General features: G+C 45.4%; 1 protein-coding gene across 1 annotated transcript in view; it reads left to right on the plus strand.

Moving 5' to 3' along the window:
- trim8b (tripartite motif containing 8b) overlaps nt 1-18966 on the plus strand; it is a 28414-nt gene extending 9448 nt beyond the window's left edge. Inside the window, exons 3-7 of the mRNA XM_063221982.1 lie at nt 8126-8221; nt 10905-11138; nt 15209-15240; nt 15827-15942; nt 17757-18966. Coding sequence (XP_063078052.1) covers nt 8126-8221; nt 10905-11138; nt 15209-15240; nt 15827-15942; nt 17757-18445 — 1167 coding nt within the window. The 3' untranslated portion in view covers nt 18446-18966. The remainder of the gene's footprint in view (nt 1-8125; nt 8222-10904; nt 11139-15208; nt 15241-15826; nt 15943-17756) is intronic.
- The last annotated feature ends 7582 nt before the right edge of the window (nt 18967-26548 follow it).

Below are 26548 nucleotides of genomic sequence, written 5' to 3' on the forward strand. Positions count from 1 at the left end.
ATTCACACAATGGCCTAGTGTGTTGTTTTGGTGTAGCATGTATGAGCTGATAGCCTTGTGCATTGGCAGGGTACAAAACACAGCCTGGATCTCAAAAGGTGCAGTTCAGTGTTCCTGTATTAGTGTGTATGGTGACTATTAATTGCGCACTGAAACATAGTGCCCAAAGAAAGTGCACAAGTGCACCATCTGAGACACGGCAACAGCCTGGATTTCTGCCCTTTATATACATGTTTGCCAAGGCACTGTGGCTTTCAAATATATTGTTTTGTTCATTGTCATCTCATCAACTGATTGAATGCTGCTGGATCTAGTGAAATAGACTGTATCACTGTAAGTACTGATTTGGCAAAACTCTGTTTGTTGTTTGGCAGCTGGTTTTTGAGCTTGTTATGGATGTTTGGGTGCAGTATTGTCACTAGACTCCTAAGTCAGCTGAGTCTTATTTAAGAGAGAGAGAGAGAGAGAGAGAGAGAGAGAGAGAGAGAGAGAGAGAGAGAGAGAGAGAGATGAAAAGCTCCGAGTTGGGAGTTGAAATGACTTGTGGGACTTTTCCATCTGTCAGTGGGTTTCACATCACAAGCAGACGCCACCTCTCTCAGGTCAAAGCTTCACATCTGAAGCACTGACGACGAATTAAATGAAATAAAAAAGTCCGACAGCTAAACACAAAATGCAGAGGAGCCTGACTGTAAGATATTCGTGACCTTTAAAAGCAGGAGTAAAATGTCGACACTAGTAGGCTAACGCGTGTGTCGTGATCTATGTTTTGGCCTGTGTTGCCATGGCATCGGTTAAATTTAATAAAATATTTTGAATCTATCCAGTGCAGCACTGCATGACTTGCCCTTCTGTAGCCACTGTAATTGTCACAGTGCAACACAATATTAAAGACGTATGCCTGTTTCTGTGCCTCTCTAGGATTACTGGAAACATACTGTAAAAAATTAATTACAGTACTGCACTGTAGACATACTGTAAACCTCTTGTACTGTAAACATTACTGTAAACATACTGTAAAATTACTGTAAACACACAGTCGCAAGTTCTCTTCATTGCCTTTTAGTCTACCTAAAGCCTTCAAAGCAACCCAAAAGTGGCTTACCTTCCCTCACATCTCCTCTTTATTCTCTCTTCCTGTTGTTCTAAATCTTCAGCATTAATTGAGCTGTCATGCGGGCACCATTAGATTCAGTCATTACTGTTAGGCACATGATGCATTTTAAATACCACACTTAGAAATAATTCATGAGATACACTGAGAGATGCAGTGGTGTGATTGGCTGGTCATGTGACTATGAGGGGATAAGGTGCAACGGATAGATAGATCCATAGATAGATAGATAGATAGTTAGTTAGATAGATAGATAGATAGATAGATAGATAGATAGATGATAGATAGATAGATAGATAGATAGATAGATAGATAGATAGATAGATAGATAGATAGATAGATAGATAGATAGATAGATAGATAGATAGATGATAGATAGATAGATAGATAGATAGATAGATAGATAGATAGATAGATAGATAGATAGATAGATAGATAGATAGATAGATAGATAGATGATACGCCATAGGGGTCAGCGTTCTCTCTCTCTCTCTCTCTCTCTCTCTCTCTCTCTCTCTCTCTCTCTCTCTCTCTCTCTCTCTCTCTCTCTCTCTCTCTCTGCCCTGGATGACAGGACAGCACTGTGTGTTCACTTCCTGTTTGTGCTGTGGTGTGTATTCTGCAGCAGGAAGCACTGATTCACTTATGCAACCTAATGCTCGTGAGTGAGCACATGCTTGACCGTTGACCTTTGGAGCTGGATTGTTGGCTTGTTGTCCGTGCTTTTGTGCAGTGCGTCTTCTTAAAACATATTTGTCTGAGGGGTTGGAATGCATCTGTGTCATTTTCAGTTCCAAAATGCTTCTTTGCCATGACAAATAATTAGACGTTTGTAATATCAAAGACACACTGAACCAGGGCTGTTACCGGACCTATTTTACAGGGGCACGTGCCTGGGTATTGATTTGCTGTGCCCCGGTACGAGTTTCATAAAAAACAACCTTGCCATCTTGGAATTTAGCTCAGGTTTAGCATACGGAGCACATTCACTACTTGCAATAAAATAACTGATTTACAAGCTTTTTAAAATAAGTAACTGCAAAAAAAATTGCTTGAGCGTTGGCATTATCTCTCGGTATATCTCTGTGCCCCAGTATAGCATTAGGTCAGCTGACGCCCCTGCACTGAACGCCCACAAATCATACGTAGGCTACATATTCTCCGTCCCTTTATCCATTCAGTATTTAGTTATCCATAGGCCTTAATGCAGACAGCACACATGAACACAATATGCCATAGATTCTGCACAATACATTTTGCAATGTCATCAACACTCAAGAGTCAAAATTAACAGTCTTTGTGGTTAGTCCAACTCTCCAAGTGTTGAATTAACACTACGCAATTTCCTGTGTGTGTTTGTGTCCAGGAGATGAAGTGTAACCGGCTGAATAGACCGGCCGCAACGAGATTCAAGCGACAGAGAATTGCTTATGTGCAGCAAGAGCGATACGAGCGATTGAAGCGACTAGAGTATTTTCCACTAAAAGCAGAATGCAAGCATTCTAGCATTTCCATTGGCTGTGGCGGCTGTCGCCAAACCACGTCATAGCTAATTTGCATAATATTCCCAGGAGTTCAACTATAAACTGTCGCTCTAGACGCCCAAATCGCCTTTACTCGCCCGCCTCGCTTTTTGTCACGCGACTCAATACAAAGTCATTTATTTCCGTCGCTCACCTCGCCCAGGTTGTGGCTGGTGTATTCGTGCGATTAGGCTGTGAGGAGGTGGTGAGTGGAGTGGGAGTGGGCGGTACTGTAGAGAGAACATTGTGATATTCAGGACACACACTAGGCATGAGCTCCAAAGAATATAAACTTTATCTCATTAAAAAACGTCAACTGGACCATGGTAAATGAGCTGCATTTACTATATAGCACTTTTCCACTCCTTCGAGCACTCAAAGCACTTTACTTTTATGCCTCACATTCACCCATTCACACTCGCATACCCACACACCGGTGGCCGTGGCTTCCACGCAGGGTAACACCCTGCCAACAGGAGCAATTTTGGGGTTAAGTGTCTTGCTCAATGACACATTGATGGGAGTCAGACAGAATGGGGTTTTGAACCTGCAACTTTCTGGTTGCCGAACAAGCTCCTCTACCAACTGGAGCCACCACCGCCCCCGTTTGCATGATGAAATAAAATTTATATACTTTGGAGCTCATGCCCAGTGTGCAGACCTTTCTATCACACTGTCTACTACTTTTGACCAGCTTTTGGCACCTGGATCACTGTTTTTGTGAATGTGCACACCCTAACCTCCAGACACGTTAGAGAGGGCAGGCAGGCCTGTGCGCCCATATCACGTGCTCAGCTGACGAGAGTGAAGAACAGACTGTAATTGCACGTTTGCATTGCCAAAGCAGCGGATGCATGGAACATACAAATCATCATACAGACACACAGCAATTCTTTCTCCCTCAGGGACTGATTACGACTCCATGGGCCCCTGGGCTAGACAACAAGAAAGGCCCCCCTCTATGGGTGTTGCTATTTTACAAAAAGATTCAGGGTTTAGGGCAGATGTTAGAGACTCTCTGTGTTGGGGGTTTTGTTTGTATCCCTTGAGAAAATGTGAAAATAGAGCGGCCCCCTCCATTCACCTGCTTACGTATGTGTTCATTCAGCACTCAAAGATTCAAATTTAACACTGAAATTAAATGGGACCGCACATTTTCAGACGGCAAGGCAAGGTACATTTATTTGTATAGCACATTTCATAGATGCACATGAATCGCAATGCTTTGTCATAGAATCGCATCGTGGCATGTGTGTGGTGAGAGGCATTGACTCGTGAACCCTTTGCCAATACCCAGGGCTGGGCTGGCCTGGCCATCTGGCATAGCGGGCATTTCCCGGTGGGCCCTGCACCCTCTTGGGCCCCTATTTTCAGAATTGTGAGGGTGCGGGACCCACGAGGGTGCGGAGCCCACCGATGGTGAGTCAGTTCTGCGGCACTAACTATGAGGGGGGGCCCTTTAAGGCCAAAAGTGCTATTGCTCCCCCAGTCCAAACCCTTTGCCAATACCCACCCCCAGTGTAGAGAGCAGAGCCAATACCCACCCCCAGTGTAGTGTTGAGAGGAGAGCAGAGCCAATACCCACCCCAGTGTAGTCCTGAGAGGAGAGCAGAGCCAATACCCACCCCCAGTGTAGTCCTGAGAGGAGAGCAGAGCCAACACCCACCCCCAGTATACTGTTGAGAGGAGAGCAGAGCCAATACCCACCCCCAGTGTAGTGTTGAGATGAGAGCAGAGCCAATACCCACCCCCAGTCCTGAGAGGAGAGCAGAGCCAATACCCACCCCAGTGTAGTCCTGAGAGGAGAGCAGAGCCAATACCCACCCCCAGTGTAGTCCTGAGAGGAGAGCAGAGCCAATACCCACCCCCAGTGTAGTCCTGAGAGGAGAGCAGAGCCAATACCCACCCCCAGTGTAGTGTTGAGAGGAGAGCAGAGCCAATACCCACCCCCAGTATAGTGTTGAGAGGAGAGCAGAGCCAATACCCACCCCCAGTATAGTGTTGAGAGGAGAGCAATGCTCTAATGGGCATGTTCATCAAGCTCACTCGGCTCTCAGCAGCTCCATCGATCGGCCAAAGCATCCAGGGCCGCTGACAGCTTTGGCCGGGCCCCAGGACAAAGTCATCTGAAAGGGCCCCCCAGCCCAATAGATACAATGCAATAAGGAACCAATTTTGGGCCCTCGCTGTCCCTGGGCCCGGGACAACTGTCCCATTTGTTGCCCCCACCCCCGGTCAGCACCCCTGAAAGCATCCCTCTTGAAAGAGCAAGTCAACATCCCTCCTGAAAGTCAAGAACAAGCCAACAAGCGATGGGATTTATGGCTCTTTGACGGGATCCGCATCATCCGTTCAAAAAACTGGCTCTTTTGGCTCTTTTTAAAATTATTTATTCATTGTTAAAGGGACACTGTGTGAGATTTTTAGTTGTTTATTTCCAGAATTCATGCTACCCATTCACTAATATTACTGTTTTCATGAATACTTACCACCACCATCAAATTCTAAGTATTCATTATGACTGGAAAAATTGATTCATACATAGAAAGGGGGATCTTCTCCATGGTCCGCCATTTTGAATTTCCAAAAATAGCCATTTTTAGCTGCAAAATGACTGTACTTGAACCATACTAGAAAATATTTGTTTATTACTTAGTAAACTTTCATATACAGATCAAATTTGGCAATAGGCAGCCCAGCTTCAATGAGCAGCATAGTTGCAGTACCTTTTTTGACCATTTCCTGCACAGTGTCCCTTTAAGTATGTAATATTTTGACCACCGTGCAGTAATTTTGTCCAAAGGAGGACTCTGATGAAGACGCATGTCGAAACGTTAGTCTCACTGCACTAAAAAATAAATTACAGAAAATAGACATCCGTGTGGCACCAGATTTATTTCCCTTTTTGCCTATGTTTTGGTCCTGCTCTGGTTGCACCGGATTGTTAATTTAGAAGCGCGGAGTGCGTATCTCCTTTGTTTTACAACATCTGATTATCCTCCTGCTTCCTAAGACCATTTCTGCCACTCTTTGATGCAGACAATGTTTTTTTTTGTCCAAATTTAAGAACTTGCGTCGAGGTCACATGCTTAAAATGAATGAAAAATTAACAAAATAACGGTGGAGTGGCTCCCCCAGCTGAGATCCGGTTCCCATCGTTCACTTCTGGGAGCCGTTCAAAAGACTCGGCTCGTTCGCGAACGTCACACCACTAAAGCCCACATCCCTCCTGAAAGAACAAGCCCGCATCCTGCTCTCCTCTCCCATCAGTGATCACATAGATGGATGCCTTGTCAGAAGACCTGTCTCTTTCTCTTTCTCTTTCTCTCTCTCTCTCTCTCTCTCTCTCTCTCTGCCTCTCTCTCTCGCCCTTTCTTGTGCTCCCCATGTCTTACATGTGTATAGCCCTGTGTGTGTACAGAATGTATTTGTGTGTGTGTGTGTGTGTGTGTGTGTGTGTGTGTGTGTGTGTGTGTGTGTGTGAGTGCGCGCGCGCGTGCGCGTGTATGTGTGCTGTGCTGCGCATGCTTTCAGTGTCTCCCTCCTACATATAGAATAGTAATTATCAGGGTTTGTGCTAGACATGTGTTCATGTAGAGGTGAAAATGCCGTTCGACCAGTTTTGGCTGAGAGAGAGCCCTGCTCTGCTCAGAGTGAGGAGCTGACTGACCCCTGCCACCCCACACAGCCCATCACGCACATGATAACATACACACTCGCTCACACACACACTTCTACACACACACGCGCAAGCACGCAGCGCTCGCACGTGATAACACACCCTCATGCATACACACACACACACACATGTGTGTATACACAGCCCATCACGCATGTGATACACACTCGCTCACGCACTCACGCACACACATACACAGCCAGGAGGCAGACCGCAGGCATGCACATATGCATGCACACATTCATGCACGCCTGGACACATATTCACACTCTCACACACACACACGAAAGTAGGCAGGGATGTGAAAGTGAAAAAAGTGAAAGCCCATTGGGAAACTCCAACTCCCATTGTCATTGTGACACAGCACTCCACAGCACACAAGTGAACACTGCACACTGCACACAACGAAATTGCATTTATGCCTCACCCGTGCAAGGGGGCAGCCCTCAGTGGCGCCCCATGGGGAGCAGTGCGGTGGGACGGTACCATGCTCAGGGTACCTCAGTCATGGAGGAGGATGGGGGAGAGCACTGGTTGATTACTCCCCCCACCAACCTGGCGGGTCGGATGTATGCATACACACACGCATGCAGGGACGCACACACACTGCCAAGCACTCTTCCTTGCTCTCTGCATATTTTCTCTTTCTCTGTCTCAGCTGCCCCCCCCCCCTTGCTGTCCCTGTCATCCATCTCCACACTCCCCTCTCATTGCCACTGCTGTAAAAATGCACAAACGCATTAAAAAAGTGGAGCTTAGTAACCATGGTAGTTTACCCCCACACAGGGTCGGTGACAGATTTGTCAGGACCCAGGACAAAGTAATCCAAAAGGGCCCCCCACCCAATACATGTAATGTAATGAATACCCAATTCTGGCCCCCCTCACTCCCGGGGCCCAGGACAACTGACCCATTGCCTCAGTCTCACATGAAACATTTGTTTCAATACGTAAAAGTCATTAGTTTCATTTGGATTTGTGTGTTCGTTCATAGTTCTTTTGACAAGCTTCTGTCAGACCTGCTGAGAGGTTTTGCTGAGGGAGTTTTGCTCTTTGTTCTGTCTGAGAGGCGGAAGAGGGAAAAGCCTGGCGTAGTCAGAGTCACCAGGCTTTGGCTGGCCTCACAGCAGCGTGCGTGCGTGCGTGCGTGCGTGCGTGCGTGCGTGCGTGCGTGCGTGCGTGCGTGCGTGCGTGCGTGCGTGCGTGCGTGCGTGCGTGCGTGTGTGTGTGTGTGTGCGTGTGCGTGTGTGTGTGTGTGTGTGTGTGTGCCATAAGAGCAATACAGGACATCATGAGTTATGGACCAAGCCTGAAGCCAGAGAGCTTTTAGCTCAGCCGCCAAACACAGGACATACAGCACAGGACACAATGGACAAAAACAATACCTATTGTGGACAAAATGGACGAAAACAACACCTCCTCTATGTGTAGCTCAATAAAACAGCTTGTGATTGCCAAAGCAATAATAACCGTTTGTGTCTGTGTATGTGTAGGAGTTGGTATATGGCACTACAGTACATATGGTGGATGGTACATGCTTGCTATAGCCTTGTGATTATGTGTACGCCCTGTCTTACGTAAATGAGTCTTGCTCAGGGATGCATAATGAATTTCAGTGAAAATGACAGTCTTATTGTATCATATCGTGTCATATCGTATCGCACATGTTTATGTTTTTTTTTATACTATACCCTTTTCTCTCTCTCTCTCTCTCTCCCTCTCTCTCCCTCTCTCTCTCTCTCTCTCTCTCTCTCTCTCTCTCTCTCTCTCTCTCTCTCTCTCTCTCTCTCTCTCCTGTCATCTCCTGCAGCAAATGTTGATGAAACAGCAGGAGTGTTTGGATGACCGTTCTCAGGACATTGACGACCAGCTCTATAAGCTGGAGACCGACAAGTGTCTGGTGGAGGTAAGATATCACAAACAGTACTTTTGTGTACAGCACGCACAAACAGTACTTTTATGTACAGCACGCACAAACAGTACTTTTATGTACAGCACGCACAAACAGTACTTTTATGTACAGCACGCACAAACAGTACTTTTATGTACAGCACGTACAAACAGTACTTTTATGTACAGCACGCATAGCCTACAACAAGCATACCGAGGGCTTTAAAAGCAGTGATGTGGTTTAAGCAGAGACGTTCTATTGGGACTAAGAAAATGTTTGTTTTAAACTTTGGCTCAGCCTTTTCTGCCCTCGACCAGTAGCAAACCAAGGGAGATGGGCCAACTATGCCATTTGAGAATGTTAGTTGTTATGCTCTTGGTCAGACCAAGTCATGATAGTCAGGCTAATACAGTCTATGTCTGTCTGCATGGGAAAGTAATAAACGTTATTTCAATTCTTTGTATGACCAGCGCATGTAAAGAAACAATAAAACCGACTTGACTTGACTTGACTTGACTTGACTTGACTTGAATACAAGGCATCCTTCAGCTGTAAACATAAAGATACACAGTCTTCTACTGTATATCGGCTACTAAAAAGGGTTTGAACCCAACATGGCAGGATCAGAGGACACCCACAATGTATTGTTTACTTCTTGAGGTCTTGTGATGACATGGTGCTTCTGTAAAGTGTAATACGACATACACTCTGTGGGCCTAGTTCTAGCATGCAGCTACATGAGGCCAAACAGCAGTTGACTAGAGGCTGTTGCCATTTACTATGACAAAAACAAGTGTGAGGTGCGCGCACATCCCAAAAAAAAGCAATTGCAGTGGGTGCAGGATGTCAAAGAGCCCACAAGAAAAAGGAAAACATTTCCGCACACCACAAAAGCTCCCTTGTTGTGATTTAATGAAAAACTGGCACAACGTTTCGACCTGCAAGGTGGTGTCTGACACCTGACGAGGACCTTGCAGGTCGAAATGTTGTGGCAGTTTTTCATTAAATCACGACAAGGAAGCTTTTGTGGTGTGCTATGATGTCATATCAAATACATCCTGGGTATTATTTCCATCCTTCCCATAGCCTACACAGAACATCATAAACACTTGTTTTGCATGATGTGTGAAAATTAAGAAATTAAAAGAAAAAAGCAGTAACTGCTATATGGAGAATGCAGCTCATAAATATGATACATGGCAAGACTAAATTAGACACCCAATAAAAACAAGACTAACATCTATATTTATAAAAAATATATTTAAGTCAAGAAAATATATAACGGTAGGTAAGGAATCACTGTGAATGGCCAAAGGCCCATAGCTTGAGATGTAGAAGAGTTTGTTGCCTAGCAACCTTAAAGAGACAGGACAGACTTCTGTGAGCCTCGAAAGCAGTGGTCAGTACAATCACTGAATCCCAATTAATTGAATAATCCCTAATCTGTTAAATCTCTGAAAACAGATTTTGTTTGACCTGGTTACCGCGCCTGTGAAATGCTGTTTTAGTTTATTACAGTCTTTTTGCAGTTTACTCATGTACAAATGCATTTTAGTGTCAATTAGTAGCAAGGTTATCTTTCACACACCGCACTCTTCCATCTTGTTGGTGCGTCTCTAAAGTAATCAAGTAGTTAGGAAATGTTTTTTCTTCTTTCTTGTTCTTTTCTTTTTATTTAAACAATGCAGGGACTGGTATGACAATGTGTCAATTAGTAGGGACAAGATACCAACAGTGTGTTCTGTGAACTTTCTTCACAGGAAATTGATTGACAAGTTGGCTGGTTGGTTGTTTTCGCAATTAACCCATTGATCAAATGTTTCTCTCTCCTGTGTCCAAAGTAAGGATGTAGGCCTACATACTGTATGTTTGTTGACCTTGTTCCCAGAGTTGTTTAACGTCGAAGTAGAGTGCTAGTGGTATGATATTACATGGTTTAAACTTCTGATATCATACTACTGTTGTAATTCCATTTTTAAAGGGACACTGTGAGATTTTTAGTTGTTTATTTCCAGAATTCATGCTGCCCATTCACTAATGTTACCTTTTTCATGAATGCTTACCACCGGCATCAAATTCTAAGTATTCATTATGACTGGAAAATTTGCACTTTTCATACATGAAAAGGGGGATCTTCTCCATGGTCCGCCATTTTGAATTTCCAAAAATAGCCATTTTCAGCTGCAAAAATGACTGTACTTGGACCATACTAGAAAATATTTGTTTACTACTTAATAAACTTTCATGTAAAGATCAAATTTGGCAATAGGCAGCCCATTTTCAATAAGCAGCATAGTTGCAGTACCTTTTTTGACCATTTCCTGCACAGTGTGCCTTTAAACTTCAACTCCTGCTTTATACAACTCTGCTTGTTCCTTGTCTCTCCTCTTCTGTCCAGAGTAATGGCGTGTATTTGTTGGATGTGTTCCTTTCCTCTTTCCTCTCCCCTCTCCCCCATGCTCAGAGTAAGGCATAGGTGCCGGAAGGGGGGATGCAGTGGTGCATTTGCATCCCCACTTTCGGGCTCCCTAAATGATGCTTTCTCAACCTTTACTGCAGACAAATGACTGGAATGCAGCAGCAATAACATTGTTGCAAAACAAAACATGAAGGGGAAAAACCACCACCATTTTAAAGCTTGCTCCGGCGCCCTTGGAATATTTATTGATCCTGTTCCTTTTCTCTCTCCCCTTCCCAGAGTAAGGTCTCGGCTCTGAAAGAGGAGGTGCAGCTTCAGTACCAGAAGATGCAGCAGCTCCTGGAGGATGACATGGCCAAGACGCTGGCCGCCCTGGACAAGGCCCACACCCGCTACGCCCAGGACAACACGGCCCAGTGCCTCGCGCTACGCCACCGCCAGCAGGACGCCAGCAAGCTGCTGCAGGGCGCCCAGGCCCTCTTCGACAAGGCCGAGGAACTCAACTTCATGAAGGTGAGAAAGAGTTATCCTGATAAGAGTGGAAAAGTCTGCTTCAACCAGGATTTTTTTTGCCCCCACTTTTTAGATGCGTCCTAGCATCTCTATAAGAGGGTATGTCCGTCCGTCCGTCCATCCGTCCGTCCGTCTGTCCGTCCGTCCATCCATCTGAAATGCATTCTTTAAATTGTCCAAAACACGATCTTCGCCGCCTTTTTCCGCATTACTCTATTCATATTTGTGTTTTAGGACGCATCTTTGTCCGCCTGTCGGACTTGTTTTATTTCTTTACGTAATGTTTCAGATAAGAAAACCCCTTCTTCAGATGTTTTTTACCCAAAACGTTACGTAATTTAAAAGAAAAAAAGTGGGAGCAAAAAAATCCTGGATGAAGCAGACTTTTTCACTCTTATATTGTTATTTTGTTGTCTTGCTCCCGGGTCAGCTGTTTTTTTGGGTGTGCAGGCTTTAACCTACTCCTTCAAAGATTTATCCTGCCCTTACCTCTTCCTACACCTCTATCCATGACTGAAGTGCCCTTGAGCAAGGCACATACAGTAACCCCACATTGCTACAGGGCCTCTAACCAATACCCTGTAATACAGTATTTGTAAGTTGCTTTTGATAAAAAAGCGTCAGCTTTGTCAATGTCAAAATCAAAATCCCTTAAAACCTTTGAACCACACATTTTATGAGCTGATGTTTATTCATTCGTAAATGTTGTGAAAGCCATCTACATGGAATGGACCTGGATTAACATTTTTACTTAAAAATTCAACACAACACAGTGATTTTACTGATAACACCCATGAAGCACGATTTACTGCACATCATTTCCCAATATTCATGAAAATGTATGTGTGTGTGTGTGTACGTATAATGTTTAAGAAAACAGCTCCTCAACTGATGATTTTGGCTTCTGAACATAAAGATCTTGAAATCCCTTCACACATTGATCCTCACATTAAATGAGCTGAGGTTAATAAATGCAGAAAGCAGCAGACGTGCACATCGGCTAATTAGTGAAATCCTCTGTGAAGTACACATGGGAAGAAGGGATACGTGCAGTGCTGCCAGATAGGGTGGTTTCCCGCCCAATTGGGCTGCTTGGGATGACCATCTGGGGGTAAAAATGGCATTTAGAAGGAATAACCACGCAATTTTTGGCCATAGAAATCATCTTCCAGGCGGGTTTTGAGCATTTTTTTGGGCTGGAAATCATCTGCCTCATCTGGCAACCCTGGATATGTGCCTGGATTTTTTTTTTCTCCCCCATGTCAATTAGTGACTTCTTTACCAGGTTATAATGTGTGCGCGATAATGAACGACGACACAAATGTGTTCATATCCTGTTTATGTCTCTCTGGGCATGTCTGAATGCGCTGTGTTAGTCGCCCATCAATGTGAGACTGTGTTCTGGCCATCCACTAACCCTTTTAACCCTTCCACGCACATGCCAACTCCCATTTTGACCTTCTTCTCAACCCCTTCCCGAACCAGTCCACCCACCACACACGCACGTACACACACACACACACACACACACACACACACACACACACACACACACACACACACACACACACACACACACAGATACACATACACACACACACACACACTAATTTAGGAACACCCTGTCCCTACTCTTCCCCATTCCGAATGACGTCTTTAAAGAACACAAGTGTGTCTTTGTTCGTCCTCCTCTTGCTAACCACCGCTAACTGCTGCTAGCGCCTACGCAGGGCATGCTGGTGCTAGTGTAGACCAGTGTTGCCAGATGTACGATAATTATCGTATTTGTACCATAATTTTGACCATTTTGTCCTCTGTACGATCAAAAAAACGTGATGTACCGTACGATAATTATAGAGTTGTCATTCAGTTAATTTAGATGCCTTGAAACAACAATTTGGGTCTTGTACGATAATTTCCTCCCACAAAAAACCCCAAAACAATAATTTTGAGTATTTGGTACGATAATTCAGCATTTTCCATCTGGCAACACTGGATTAGACCCTGGCTGCAATGCAGCATGGGGGAATTCATTTGAGGAACTGATGAGGGGGAAATAATTTGTCAAGACGAGCTGCAGTTAATAATTAATAATATTAACCCTCTTTGGTGCTCTGACTGTGGCCTACATTCACTGCTAAGAGTTGGGTAATGATGCCTGTTGGTAAGTAGTTGAAAAACAACAACAATTGGAATCCAGTATAGGCTAATGGCAGACATTTTCCTTTTAGGTCAGTCACTCACGATGCAATGTTTCACCTCACCTCAGAGAGAGAGAGAGAGAGAGAGAGAGAGAGAGAGAGAGAGAGAAAGAAAGAGGTGGTGAAGGGATTGTAAAGTACTGGGGGGGTTAGAGAGATAGGTATGGCAGAGAGAGAGAGAGAGAGAGAGAGAGAGAGAGAGAGAGAGAGGAAGAGAGAGAGAGAGAGAGAGAGAGAGAGAGAGAGAGAGAGAGAGAGAGAGAGAGAGAGAGAGAGAGAGAGAGAGGGGAAAGGGATGAGGAATGGAGAGGGGAAATGGATAAAGACAGAGAGAGAGAGACTAGGGAAGGAAAGAGAGAGTAGGGGAGTGCAAGAGTCCGGCAAGAGTGAGGGCTGGGGAGTGGACACAGAGTGGGGAGAGGAGAGAGGTGCACAGTGTAGGAGGGCGGTGGGTGAGGGCTGGGTAAGGTACCTAGAGAGGGGAGAGAGGTGCACAGAGAGGGGAGAGGACGATTTACACAGTGTAGGAGGGCGGTGGGTGGGAAAGGAACCTAGAGAGGAGAGAGAGACACAGAGAGGAGAGGTACACAGTGTAGGAGGGTGAGGACTGGGAGAGGAACCTAGAGAGGAGAGAGGTAATTAGTGTAGGAGGGTGGTGGGTGAGGGCTGGGAGAGGAACCTAGAGAGGAGAGAGGTACAGTGTGCATGCAAAGGTCCCTGAGGAGGGCGGCTGGTGGGTTAGGGCTGGGCTTCTGGAGGTAGAGCCCCCCTGAGCTGAGATGTGCTGTGCTGTGCTGTGCTGTGCTGTGCTCAGGGCTCTAACACAAACACATACTGCCTAATGGGACAACGTGACTAACCATTTGGTCTTTTCTACCAACCAAACTGAATTTTCACCAGCATTTTGGCCAGTTGGCTGGTGCTAATTTAGAGTCCTGGCTGTGCTGTGCTGTGCTGTGCAGACCTGTGCTGTGCCGCGCTGCGCTGTTCAGAACTGAGCTGAGCTGTGCTGTGCTGTGCTATGCTGGGCTGAGCTGTGCTGTGCTGGGCTGAGCTGTGCTGTGCTGGGCTGCGCGTCAGGTGAAAACAACCCTAATGAGTGGGCGGGGCCTGCTGCCTTTGTTCTCCCGGTGCACAGCCAGCTCCTGGCGTTTGGAGCTCACAGAGAGAGAGAGGAGAGATAAGAGATTATTCATACTCTTACCTCCACACAACAGCTGTGCCTGCTAGGTAATTATGCTCGCGTAGCCTACAGTTTAAACAAGGCAATACATCAAACGCACGACGGCCTAGCCAGCCCCAGCCCTCTCCTCCAGCCCCAGCTATCTCCCCCAGTCCCAGCCCCAGCCCCAGCCCCAGCTCCAGCCCCAGCTCCAGTCCCAGCTCCAGCCCCAGCTCCAGCTCCAGCCCCAGCCCCAGCCCCAGCTCCAGTCAAAGCCCCAGCTCCAGCTCCAGTCCCAGCCCCAGCCCCAGCTCCAGCCCCAGCCCCAGTCCCAGCCCCAGCCCCAGCCCTCTCTCCCCAGCCGCAGCTGCACAGCTCCACAGCCCCAGCCCCAGCCCCAGCACAGCACAACACAGTACACCACTGGCATCACTGCTATTGTCATTGATGAAGAGGATCAGTGACGCATTGTCTGAGGACAGGTTTTGATTTATCCCATTGTCACCTGCTGTCTGAAGCGTCTTGTGTCTCCTGTTGGTTAGTTTTTTTAAGAGTGGGACGGCTCCTAAAATGTGTTTTGGTGAAGGAGAACCCTAATGTATTGGCCAGAGCACAGATGCTGAATGAAAGTAGTACAATAAAAGCCTCTGTCTTAGTGTAATGCTAATGTCCTCTTGCTAATGTCTCTTATGTTCAATCTTTTTCAGAACACAAAATCAGTGAAGATATTAATGGACAGGTAAGCTTATACTTGGCTTCAACATGTAGAAAAGGATTTTATTGTTATACAACAATATCTAAATACAATAGCCTAAACATTATTAGTAACAATGTTTTAACCTTTTAAGTCTTTTAATTACTTATATGTTTGTACATGTGAGTGTATTGTTAATTTCTTCATGATAACTCTGTGTCCTTGGTCACCCTGTCCGAATGTAATAAAATCAAATCAATCCATCAAGTGTTAGTCACAATGACAATGGTCTGACTTGTGTGTGTGTGTGTTTGTGTGTGTGTGTGTGCCGTGTGTGTGTGTGTGTGTTTGTGCGTGTGTGCGTGTGTGCGTGTGTGTGTGTGTGTGTGTGTGTGTGTGTGTGTGTGTGTGTGTGTGTGTCTGTCTGTGTCTGTCTGTCTGTCTGTCTGTCTGTCTGTCTGTCTGTCTGTCTGTCTGTCTGTCTGTCTGTCTGTCTGTCTGTCTGTGTCTGTGTGTGTGTGTGCATGTGCGTGTGTGTGTGTGTGTGTCTGTATGTGAGTGTGTGTGTATTGGAGACAGCTGTGTATCTTTGGTCACCTTCTTGCCCATGTGTGTGTCTCCTCATGTCCAGGTGCCAGTCATGCGTGGGCACTGCCCTGCCTCCCCACAAGGTGGGCAGCCTCAGCTCCAAGCTCTTCCTGTCCGAGCTCTCCAAGAAGGAGAGGAGCCTACGGAAAATGCTGGAAGGTACGCCAACAACAAAAAACAAAAATTAGCTTGAGCATTTTTTTCACTGCAGAGGCGGAAGAAGAAGAGAGGAATAGAGAATAAGAAGAGAGCTGGAAGGAGAGAAGGCAGGAGAGAAATAGAGAATGAGAGAGTGGGGGAAGGGGAGAAGAAAATAGATAGAGAATGAGAGAGAAAGAAGTGGGAAGGAATGAATGAAGGGGGGAGGAGAGAAGACAGGAGAGTGATAGAGAGAGAAGGAGAGAGGGAAGGAGAAATAGAGAGAGAGAGAAGAGGGGAGACAGGAGAGAAATAGAGAATGAGAGAGAAAGAAGAGGGAAGTAGAGAAGGCAGGGGAGAGAAAGAAGAGGGAAGGGGAGAATTATAGAGAGATGCAAGGGGAGAAGGCAGGAGAGAATACAGAATGAGAGAGAGAGAAAAAGAAAATAGAGAGGCAAGGAGAGAAGGAGAGGGAGCCAACAGCTGTTTAGATGGGGGAGAGCAGAGCGAGCATGGGAAGCCCTGTGAGCTGTGTGTGAGCTGTGTCTGGAACAATTGATCAGTGTGACTTTGACATCTGGCCTGGCCCTGGCCTCCCTTGGCCTCCCATGGCCTCCAGAGTTTCCCACAGTGAGCCCATCAAGCAGAATGAGCTGCTGCTCTCTTGTGCAAAATGTTCAGTTGAGAAAATATGGTCCCAATCGAATTCACCTTGACGACTGCTGGTTTTCTGGTAGGCCTACAGCTTGACACAGCACGACTCGGCCGCCACTTTTTGCTTTATGATTGTGCTGTTGTACATGTTCGAAAAGCAAAAACTGGTGTCCGAGTCACGGTGTGTCGAGCTGTAGGCCTACCAGAAAACTGTCAGTGGAAAAGAGGCAATACAGTAGAGAGCACTAAGAGAGTTGAATTTAAAAAATGCTTTCGCTTAGCTTATATGGCTTTGCAGTGTTAACTCAACTATCGAAAGAGTGTTCAAAGGGGTTGATTCTAAGAGTTGATTCTAATACTGAAATCAAGTGGGACCTTGTATTCCTAGAATAGTGTTGAATTGACACTGCCATTTGTACTGTGCAGTTGAGCAGGAATTCAGTTCCCCTTGTGGGGTGAATAGACTTAGTTCTTTATGTTAACTTTAAAACAAATATCTGAATTATTTATTTGTGTGTGCGTGTGCGTGTGCGTGTGCGTGTGAGTATGTTTTATTCACACAGTGACATTGTCAATGTCACCCTTTTGTGTCAAGACCAAACATTTGATCAGAGCAGTCTAAGCTAAGCATCAAACTCTACCATGCAAAGACATGCAGATGTATTCATATTTTGGCCTCTTTAATATGTAAATTCTGTTTTCATAAGCGTTTCATTGCTTTTTCTGCTCCTCTTTTCCCTTTTTAATCTTCATCAATCCATTTCCTTTCTCTTTTATTTCCTCTCTCTCTCTCTCTCTCTCTCTCTCTCTCTCTCTCTCTCTCTCTCTCTCTCTCTCTCTCTTTTCTCTTTCTCTCTTTTATTTTATTTTTGTCTCTCACTTTGTTCTCTCTGTATAATCCCTCAACCCCTCTCTACTCTCTCTCTCTCTCTCTCTCTCTCTCTCTCACACACTTGCTTTCAACACCCTCTCTCTCTCTCTCTCTCTCTCTCTCTCTCTCTACTCTCTCTCTCTCTCACACACTTGCTTTCAACACCCTCCCATCTCTGCTCTTTCTCTCTCTCTCATTCTGTCTCTCTCATTCCTCCTCTGCCCCTTTTCCTCTCCTTCTGTCTCTTTCCCTCCATCTCTCTCTTTCTCTCTCTCCTTCTTTCTTTCTCTCCATCTCTCTCCCTCCACAGTCCCCTTCTCCTCTCCTCCTGGTTTCCTGCAGCTAGTGCCAGCGTACAGCCAGAGCAGCTCCGGGGCCGAGAAGAGACGCCACTCCTCCGCCTTCCCAGAAGGCAGTGGGAGCAGCAGCGGCGGCCACGGCCGCGACCCCTCTTCCTCCTCGTCCTCCTCCTCATCTTCCTCCTCTTCCTCTGCTGCCAAGCAACCCTTCCTGGGGCCTCCTGTTCCGGCGGAAGCCCCCTCTTCCCAGTCCGGGCCCGGGGGGGCCTGCGGTGGTGGTGGCCAAGCCCAGCATGTGGGCGGGTTGAGCAGGGGTGGCCCCCACCACCCTGGCTCGGTCTTCTCCTCCTCGCAGTACTCTAGCGGAGGTGGTGGAGGTGGTGGAGGTGGTGGAGGAGGTGCCGGTTCCCAGCTGCCCCAGTACGGAGGCCGTAAGATCCTGGTGTGCACCGTGGACAACTGCTACTGCTCGGGGATGCCCTCGGTCTCGGGCCACCGCTCGCACCCTCCGTACCCGCGCTCCGGGGGCTTCCCCTGGGCCGTGAACCCTCAGGACTACCCCCCTGCCCCGCTGCATCCGCCGCCGCCCGCGCCCTCCATGCCCGTGCGTGACTGGATCGAGGCCTCCCAGTCGCACCGCCACCCGGACTTCTACAGTCTCTACGGACAGGCGTCCACCAAGCACTACGTCACCAGCTAACCCACACTCAACACAACACAACACAATACAACACGACACACACACACACACAGGCTGTCCACTCAACACAATACATCACCACAGACACACACACACACAGGCTGGCATCGCATCTCTGTGGCCAGTTGAACTCCAAATGAATTGTTCATCAATGTTCATCAATTTTCATCCATGTGGTTTTATTTTCTTTCTTCTTAATCGGAAATCAAGGTCTCTAACACACTCGGTTTTAATCCAAACATACGTACAGTACACTGCTATGGAAACTGAAATGAGTACTCACTGCACATTCAGGTCTGCTTGTGGGAAGAGGCGGGGTTTTATTTTTGACCTGTTCTTCTTTGAAATGGGCATCATGTGGAAAATTGAAATGTACTTCACGCGGACAAAGTGCATGTAAAAGCACTGTAAACCTTGATGAATATTGTACCTATGTTCCACAAGGGGGTTTATTATCATTTTTATCTTATTGTTTGTTTATTTATTACGGCAGATGTTGGCTGATATGCAATAACTAAGAAGACAGGTTTTATTATTTTATGTCAGATCACTGACAGACAGTACGTATGTTTGTGCATGAGAGCCTTATTTAATAGTGCTTTAAAATTATGATTCCACACAACTTTGGTATCTTCTCTTTTATTATCATGTGCTGAAGTACGAGTTTTGTATTCTGTAGGTATTGCATTGGCTCCAGAGAAATGGCACAACCTTTCTTTTTTTAAATCAGGTAGGGGTAATGGTGGCACGGGTGACGCCACACAGTACATGTACAAACCCCAACTCCGGTGAAGTTGGGACGTTTGGTAAACAGTGAATAAAATCAAAATGCTATCATTTTCAAAACATTCAATCTATTCATTAGATGGAGAATAGTGAAAAGACAACATATTAAGTGTTAAAACCGAGAAAAAATATTGTTTTGGGGGACATATGTACTCATTTCTAATTTGATAAATCCAACACGTCTGTACACAGTAAACAAAGAGTTTGGGTGCAAAATGACGTAAGCAGCTTTTGTTTGCCTTCTGCATTTCATTATTGGAAATGGCAATTCCTGACGTCCCATCATCTCTTGCCATTCAAATATTTTCAGAGCATACTTTTTCAACCTATATAAAATGCATTCTGCAATGCAATGCAATGCCCGATACAATAAATGTCAATTTTCCCAAAACTGTTCCAAAATGGATGTGTCATTTTGCATCAAAGCTCTTCAAATGTTACAGTGCTAATTCAACCAACGCATGAGAGTATTGAAGTGTTGATTTAACACTGCAGAATGTGTGTGAGCAGCAAGACATAATATAATAACCCAGACTCACCCAGACTCTCATTCCCATGCAGCACACACACACACACACACACACACACACACACACACACACACACACACACACACACACACACACACACACACACACACACACACACACACACACACACACACACACACACGACATCATGATAGTTCAGTCCTGTCATGTCCCCTCGTCGGCTCTGGGCACTCTCTCTCTCTCTGTCTCTGTCTCTCTCTCTCTCTCTCTCTCTCTCTCTCTCTCTCTCTCTCTCTCTCTGTCTCCTAGCAGGGCCTCTGGCAGTCACTGCACTGCTGGCTGTGTGTGTGTGTGTGTGTGTGTGTGTGTGTGTGTGTGTGTGTGTGTGTGTGTGTGTGTGTGTGTGTGTGTGTGTGTGTGTGTGTGTGTGTGTGTGTGCGTGTGCGTGTGCGTGTGCGTGTGTGTGTGTGTGTGTATGGCATACCCATCATTTCCTATGCAGGAGCACGGCTGAAGCGAAGTGAGCGAGAGGCTCAGCGCACCACAGCACAGCTCAGCTCAGCTCAGCCCCGACTCCCTGACAAGAATCTTTGTCAGAGTCAGCACTTGCACACAGGCACAGACTTTCTCACACTCGCACTCGTTCTCCCCAATGCACACACACACACACACACACACACACACACACACACACACACACACACACACACACACACACACACACACACACACACACACACACACACACACACACACTGCAAACAGTTGTTTTCGTTGTTTTTCAACACCTCCTGAATCCTGAACTTTGCCCTTTCCCATCTGCCTTTTTATCACGTTGATTACAAATATTTATATTTTCATGAGTATCTGTGTGTGTGCGTGTGCGTGCGCGTGCGTGCATGCGTGCGTGTGTGTGTGTGTGTGTCTGGCATGGCTGGTGGAGAGGGCCTCGTTGCTCTGCTGCTCCGCTCCGCTCTCCTCTGCTCTTGGCCAGAGGCTACAGGGCTACACATTCCTCATTCCTGGCCGTTAACTGGCTCCCCACAAAACCCAACGCCCAGAGCCCTGCCCCGCCCCACCCTGCTGAATAGAAAACCATAGAGGCAAGCAGGAGAGAAATGAAAGGAGCAGCTAGCTAGGCTGATTATCATGACTTTCAAATCAGAGCCGGAGGTTTTGCATCACCACGAGGGCGGAGCCTGGGCAGCAGCTAGCAATCTGGGGCCTATACTGAGAAGTTGTTTCAGGAGTAAACCAGGTTAAGTTGAGAGGTAAATCATCTAATAGAAGAGCCTGAAGTACCTCTTTGGAAAATGAGGACTCCAGGCTCTTCTATTAGATGATTTACCTCTTAACTTATGTGTAACCTGCTTAACTCCTGAAACTATGTAGTGTAGCCCCTGATGGCAGAGAATTAGGCTCATCACGCTTTCAGCCTCTCTGTCTCTGTCTGCTAGGCTCCAGAGAGACACCCTCCCCTTTCCTAAACATAGTACACACGTGCACGCACGCACGCACGCACACAGACACACGCACACGCACAAGCATACACACACACAGCGGTCTTACTGATGCTACGCCAACTCCAAAACTGGCTCCACGTTCAAGATCACATCTCCATGTTCAATGTCATATCTCATCAAGTGTCCATAGAAATCTCCTCAGCTGATGCTGTGCACGTCCACTGCACTTGCGGTGTCAAGGTCAGAGAGTGACATATACAGTATACCTACAGCAATCTCTACGACAGGGCTCTAAATTAGCACCCGCAAACCGGCCACACGCGTGTGAAATTTCAGCCTGGCTGGTAGAAAATACAAACTTACTACTATAGCCACTTTGACCCATTAGTGAGTGTGTATTTGGCTAGATAGATTAATATCTACTAGCCATTTTGACTTGAAATGAAAAAGTTAATTTAGAGTCCTGACTTTATATACAGTCTGTCTATGGCCATGCTGACTTCCTGCTGCAGGCTTCCTGTTTATGTTGTGGTTGCTTCACAAGTGAGCTTCACCGAGGAGAACAACACCACCTCCCCAAAACACCCATGAGGGTAAATACATCTATAGAGATTTTCATTAACTTTTATATCAGGCGAAAAAAAAAAACACTGTTCAGCAGTCTTTGTGTGGTTTGGGCGGGGTGGGGTTGTCACTGACAGAAAAACTAAAGGAATGGCCTTTTTGTAAATATTTTGTGAAACAAAAGAAAAAAATGTAATTTGAGGTGTATGGGAAAGCAGGAAAAGTTGTGAATAAAATTGTGATTTCAAATCACCTTTCTCAAATCCCTCGATTATTGTAATTCTTTGTTACTTGATGTGAGCTATTAGGATAACCAACGTCGCACCAAGTTTTGGCCAGAGTGCTGAGAGTTGTGTTTGGATGAGTAAGTCTACACAGTAAAAAGTTACAAGGATTTCAGAGTAATTTACTGTGAAATCTCACAGTTAATTACTCTGATGTTCTGGTACACTATGCTACTGTGATGGTCACACGGCACACAGCAAATTAGTCTGAAATCATTGTATCACTTGCCATTTCTCACCTAACTTGCACATCACAGTATTTTACTGTGCTCTTCAAGGATAACCAGCATGCCAAAGTGATAAACTAGGAAACATCACAGTAAACTACTGTGTGGGCGGAGTATCTATTGAATTATTAGTGCATTGGGGCACAACTTCAGTCATAGACAGGTTGGGCTCTTCATTACACCATCACACCTTTCATTGACATTTTCAGCAAATTATTTCATTCTTAATGTCTTGTGGTACACATGTATACACCCATCATCAGTTGACTACTTTCTCCCCACTCTCTGTCAAATAACAAGAGAATGAGCTTGTATATATTGGGAGATATACATGACCATCTTCATGACGGTGGGAATATGGTCATTTTTCTTGTGTACCACTTTAAATAGTACAACCCCTACAATAAACAGAGAATATAACAAGGAGTAATATTTTGAAGCACACTTAAGATATTCCTTCTAGATAAATGGCTCTCCATAAGTGCATTGCATGATGGGACACGATCTGAAGCCCTGATGACTAAATAGTTTGCTGTAAATGTCCATTAACTGTCTGAAGGCCCAGGTTGTGCTATGTGGCAGCCTTGGCCTAATGGTTAGGGAGGTGGACTTAAGTTCAGTGTTTTGCAGGTTCAAATCCCTCCAAACCCTACATTGCCCTAGGGACAGCAACCATTATTGTATATTTGTATATCACTTTGAGTAAAGGCGTCAGCCCTCAACCCAACTGACATGCCTTCCCATTGAACTTTCGCCCACTTCAAGTGTGTAACAATATCTTACTGTGAACTCACAGGGAGTTACTGGCTACTAATTGCATTCATTTCACAGTAACATACTGTGAATTCGTCATATCACAGTTAACTACTGTAAAGACGTCAGCCTTCAACCCAACTGACATGCCTTCCCATTGAACTTTCGCCCACTTCAAGTGTGTAACAATATCTTACTGTGGGTTCAGTAGAAAATACTGTGAACTCACAACGAGTTACTGGCTACTAATTGCATTCATTTCACAGTAACATACTGTGACATTCTGCCATAATTTGTTACTGTGAAATCCAGAGAGACCTTTCATCATATCACAGTTAACTACTGTGCTGTTATAACAGGTGTTTTGTGGCTCTAGGCCATGATTGGGTGCACTAAGTGGCTGCCTTGGCCTAATGGTTAGGGAGGTGGACTTAAGATGAGAGAGTTGCAGGTTTTAATCCCTCCTAACCCGGCATTACCCTAGGGACAGTAACCAATGTTGCATATCTGTATGTCACTTTGGGTTGCTCCTGGCCATGATTGATTGTAATTACTAATTGTCAGGCCTAATTAGAAGAAGGTCTATGATTGGAAATGTTGCTGGTTCTGCTTCCAATAAATTAAGTTGCAACCAATGTGCTACACAAACACTTTTTTAAGTTGGCACCTGCTAATGCCTTTGTCTTGGATGTGCACGCCAAAACTCCAGCATCCAATTTTAAATCAGAATATTGCCACCTAGTAAACAAAATTAGGCTATCTTGTGAAGTGCCATTGCACAATTGAAAGTCAAATGCTGCATGACATGATTGACATTGCCTACCATCAACCAGGAACAATGGTAGTGCCCAATCAATCTGTCAATTAGTACCTGACCTCACTTGAGTATATAGGACTGTTACAAGTTCATTGAATTACTACCTGCAGCTGCCACATGCCTGATTACTCTGGTCACATGGTTAACTTTCACCTCTATATAAACTCAGACTGTCACAATGCATGAGTTGCTTGCCTAAATGACTGGTTCGCTGGCTCTCTGTCCGGCTTGTTGGTTAGTGAGCTAACTGACCGACCAACTGACTGTTTGTTGGCCAGCTGGTTGGCTGGCTAACTGACTCTTTTGGTTGACTGGATGGCTGGTTTGTTAGCTGGCTAGCCATACAACTGACTTGTTTGTTGGTTAGTTGGCTGACTAACTGAGCGTTAGTTGGTTAGCCGGCTCTTTCGGTTGGCTGGTGGACTGGTTTGTTGGCTGGCTAGCTATTTAGTTGGTAGTGAGTATTATGGTAGCAGGTATCCTTTTTGGTGTGTTGCTTACTTGATTAAGAAATTTCAGGTCTGTCTAATTATGCTCAACCAGAGTATTCTATGCACACTGGTTAATGAACTATAATCCAGGAGACTACAATTGTCAAATGGTAATACTATTGCACATACTGCATATGCTTCAGTTTCTCTGTGGTTATGGATAGTTCGGTCTATTAATTCAAGAGAGCAGTGTGATGGACTGGTTCCATGCCACAGTTGTCTCAGTCATGGTGGGGAATGGGAGGTGCCACAATAACATGGTAGCTACCTCTTTTGTGGTGATGAATGGAGGGGCGGGATCATGGTAGTGTGGGTAGGGTGACAGTAACTTACTGTGGTGTGGCCACAGTAAACTACTGTGAGAAATCACAGTAAACTGTGAGGATGGCCACAGTAAACTACTGTGAAATGAATGCAATTAGTAGCCAGTAAGCCACTGTGACATCACGGGAATATTTTTTACTGTGTAGATCAGGGGTGTCAAACTCAAATTGGCTGAGGGCCAAAATCAAAATTTGGAATGAAGTCCGAACTCAATTATTATTTATAAAAATGGGTTAAAATTGTGCATTCATGCAGTTCATACTCGTAGTTACATTTCACATACACTCTTTCCCATCATATTAGTCTGTTCAAATGTGTCTGCACATCCTGTGATACTGCAAATTTCAGTTCAAGTTGTGCTGCGCTGTACATTAATGGTGTATACACATTTGAAATGATCTCGCGGGCCGAATAAAATGGCTCTTTGACATCCCTGGTCTAGATGTTGATGCAGACCTCCTGTCTGAATTATTGCTAATTCTTATTCTAGGGCTTGGGGGTAGGAAATGTAAGATTTGTGGACTATGAAAGAAGGGTCCACATAAGAGACAAAGAAGCGCAGGAAAAAAATGAGTGTTTGAAAAGTCAAATGACCTTTCTCAGCCTATCAATTACTAGGCACAGAATTCAGGCCAAGGGCCTATTTCCTCCACTCTGGTCACAGGCTTTGAGTGCTTTGCAGACAAGAATGTGTCTGACCGGAACAGAAACTGTTGTGACAGAGTACACACTGCAGTATTCTGAAGAATGTGAAATCACAGACTCATGTCTCGTGTTGGACATTCATCCGGCCAATGGATAATATCCCATTTCAGTGCATGTGTGTGATGTGTGTTCATCCATGCATGTGTTTTTGACAGAGAGAGAGAGAGAGAGAGAGAGATAGAGAGAGAGAGAGAGAGAGAGAGAGAGAGAGAGAGAGAGAGAGAGAGAGAGAGAGATCGGCTCACATGATGCATGAGAAACGCTGCTAAGCTTTGGCTCCTGTTCTCATGGCTTGGGTTTCTGTTTGAGAATGGCTCACGTCACACAGCGGCCAGCCCCAACTCAGCTCTCCCCACACAAACATCACAAGGCATAAGTCTTCGAGTTAAAACGAGCAGGTGGAAGAGAGAGAGAGAGAAAGAGAGAGAGAGAGAGAGAGAGAGAGAGAGAGAGAGAGAGTAGCCCAGAAGACGAAAATCCAAATCCGGCTAGAGAGAGGAACAAGAAAGTATAGAAAAAAAGAAAGAAAAATAGAGAGCAGATCAGGGAAAAGATATTGAGTGGGAAATGGAGAAAAAGAGAGAGAGAGAGCGAGAGAGAGAGAGAGAGAGAGAGAGAGAGAGAGAAAGAGAGAGAGAGAGAGAGAGAGAGAGAGAGAGAGAGAGAGAGAGGTGGAGGGAAATAAGCAGAGAAGAGACAAGCTGCTCTGAAAAAGAGGGGGGACTGCATTCGCCATGAGATCACACTGCCTCTCCATTGATCTGTCAGTCAATCGCTCTCTGTGGGTAACAAAGGACATGAGTTGGGGGAGCAGAGGAAGAGGAGGAGGAGAGTGAGCTAGCGCACTGTTGAGGAACTGCATCCAAATGTAGGCTTACCTCACCTCATTTCTCAGCGTTCACTTCTACAGCTAGCTTTTTGTACTGTATCTGGTGAATCTCTTGTTAGAAAAGGCCTGATGTCCTATCGACATGGCCTATTATACTCTTTGAGCTGAAGCACAAACTGATCCTGGGAATAGAATAGAATAGAATAGAATAGAATAGAATAGAATAGAATAGAATAGAATAGAATAGAATAGAATAGAATAGAATAGAATAGAATAGAATAGAATAGAGAGCTTTTATTTGTCAATATACACAGTGCAAGTAGAGCCTTCCATCAAGGTGCACATGTTACAGGATAAAAAAGTATAAAT

This window comes from Engraulis encrasicolus, chromosome 17 (genome assembly GCF_034702125.1).
Source record: "Engraulis encrasicolus isolate BLACKSEA-1 chromosome 17, IST_EnEncr_1.0, whole genome shotgun sequence".
NCBI lineage: Eukaryota > Metazoa > Chordata > Actinopteri > Clupeiformes > Engraulidae > Engraulis > Engraulis encrasicolus.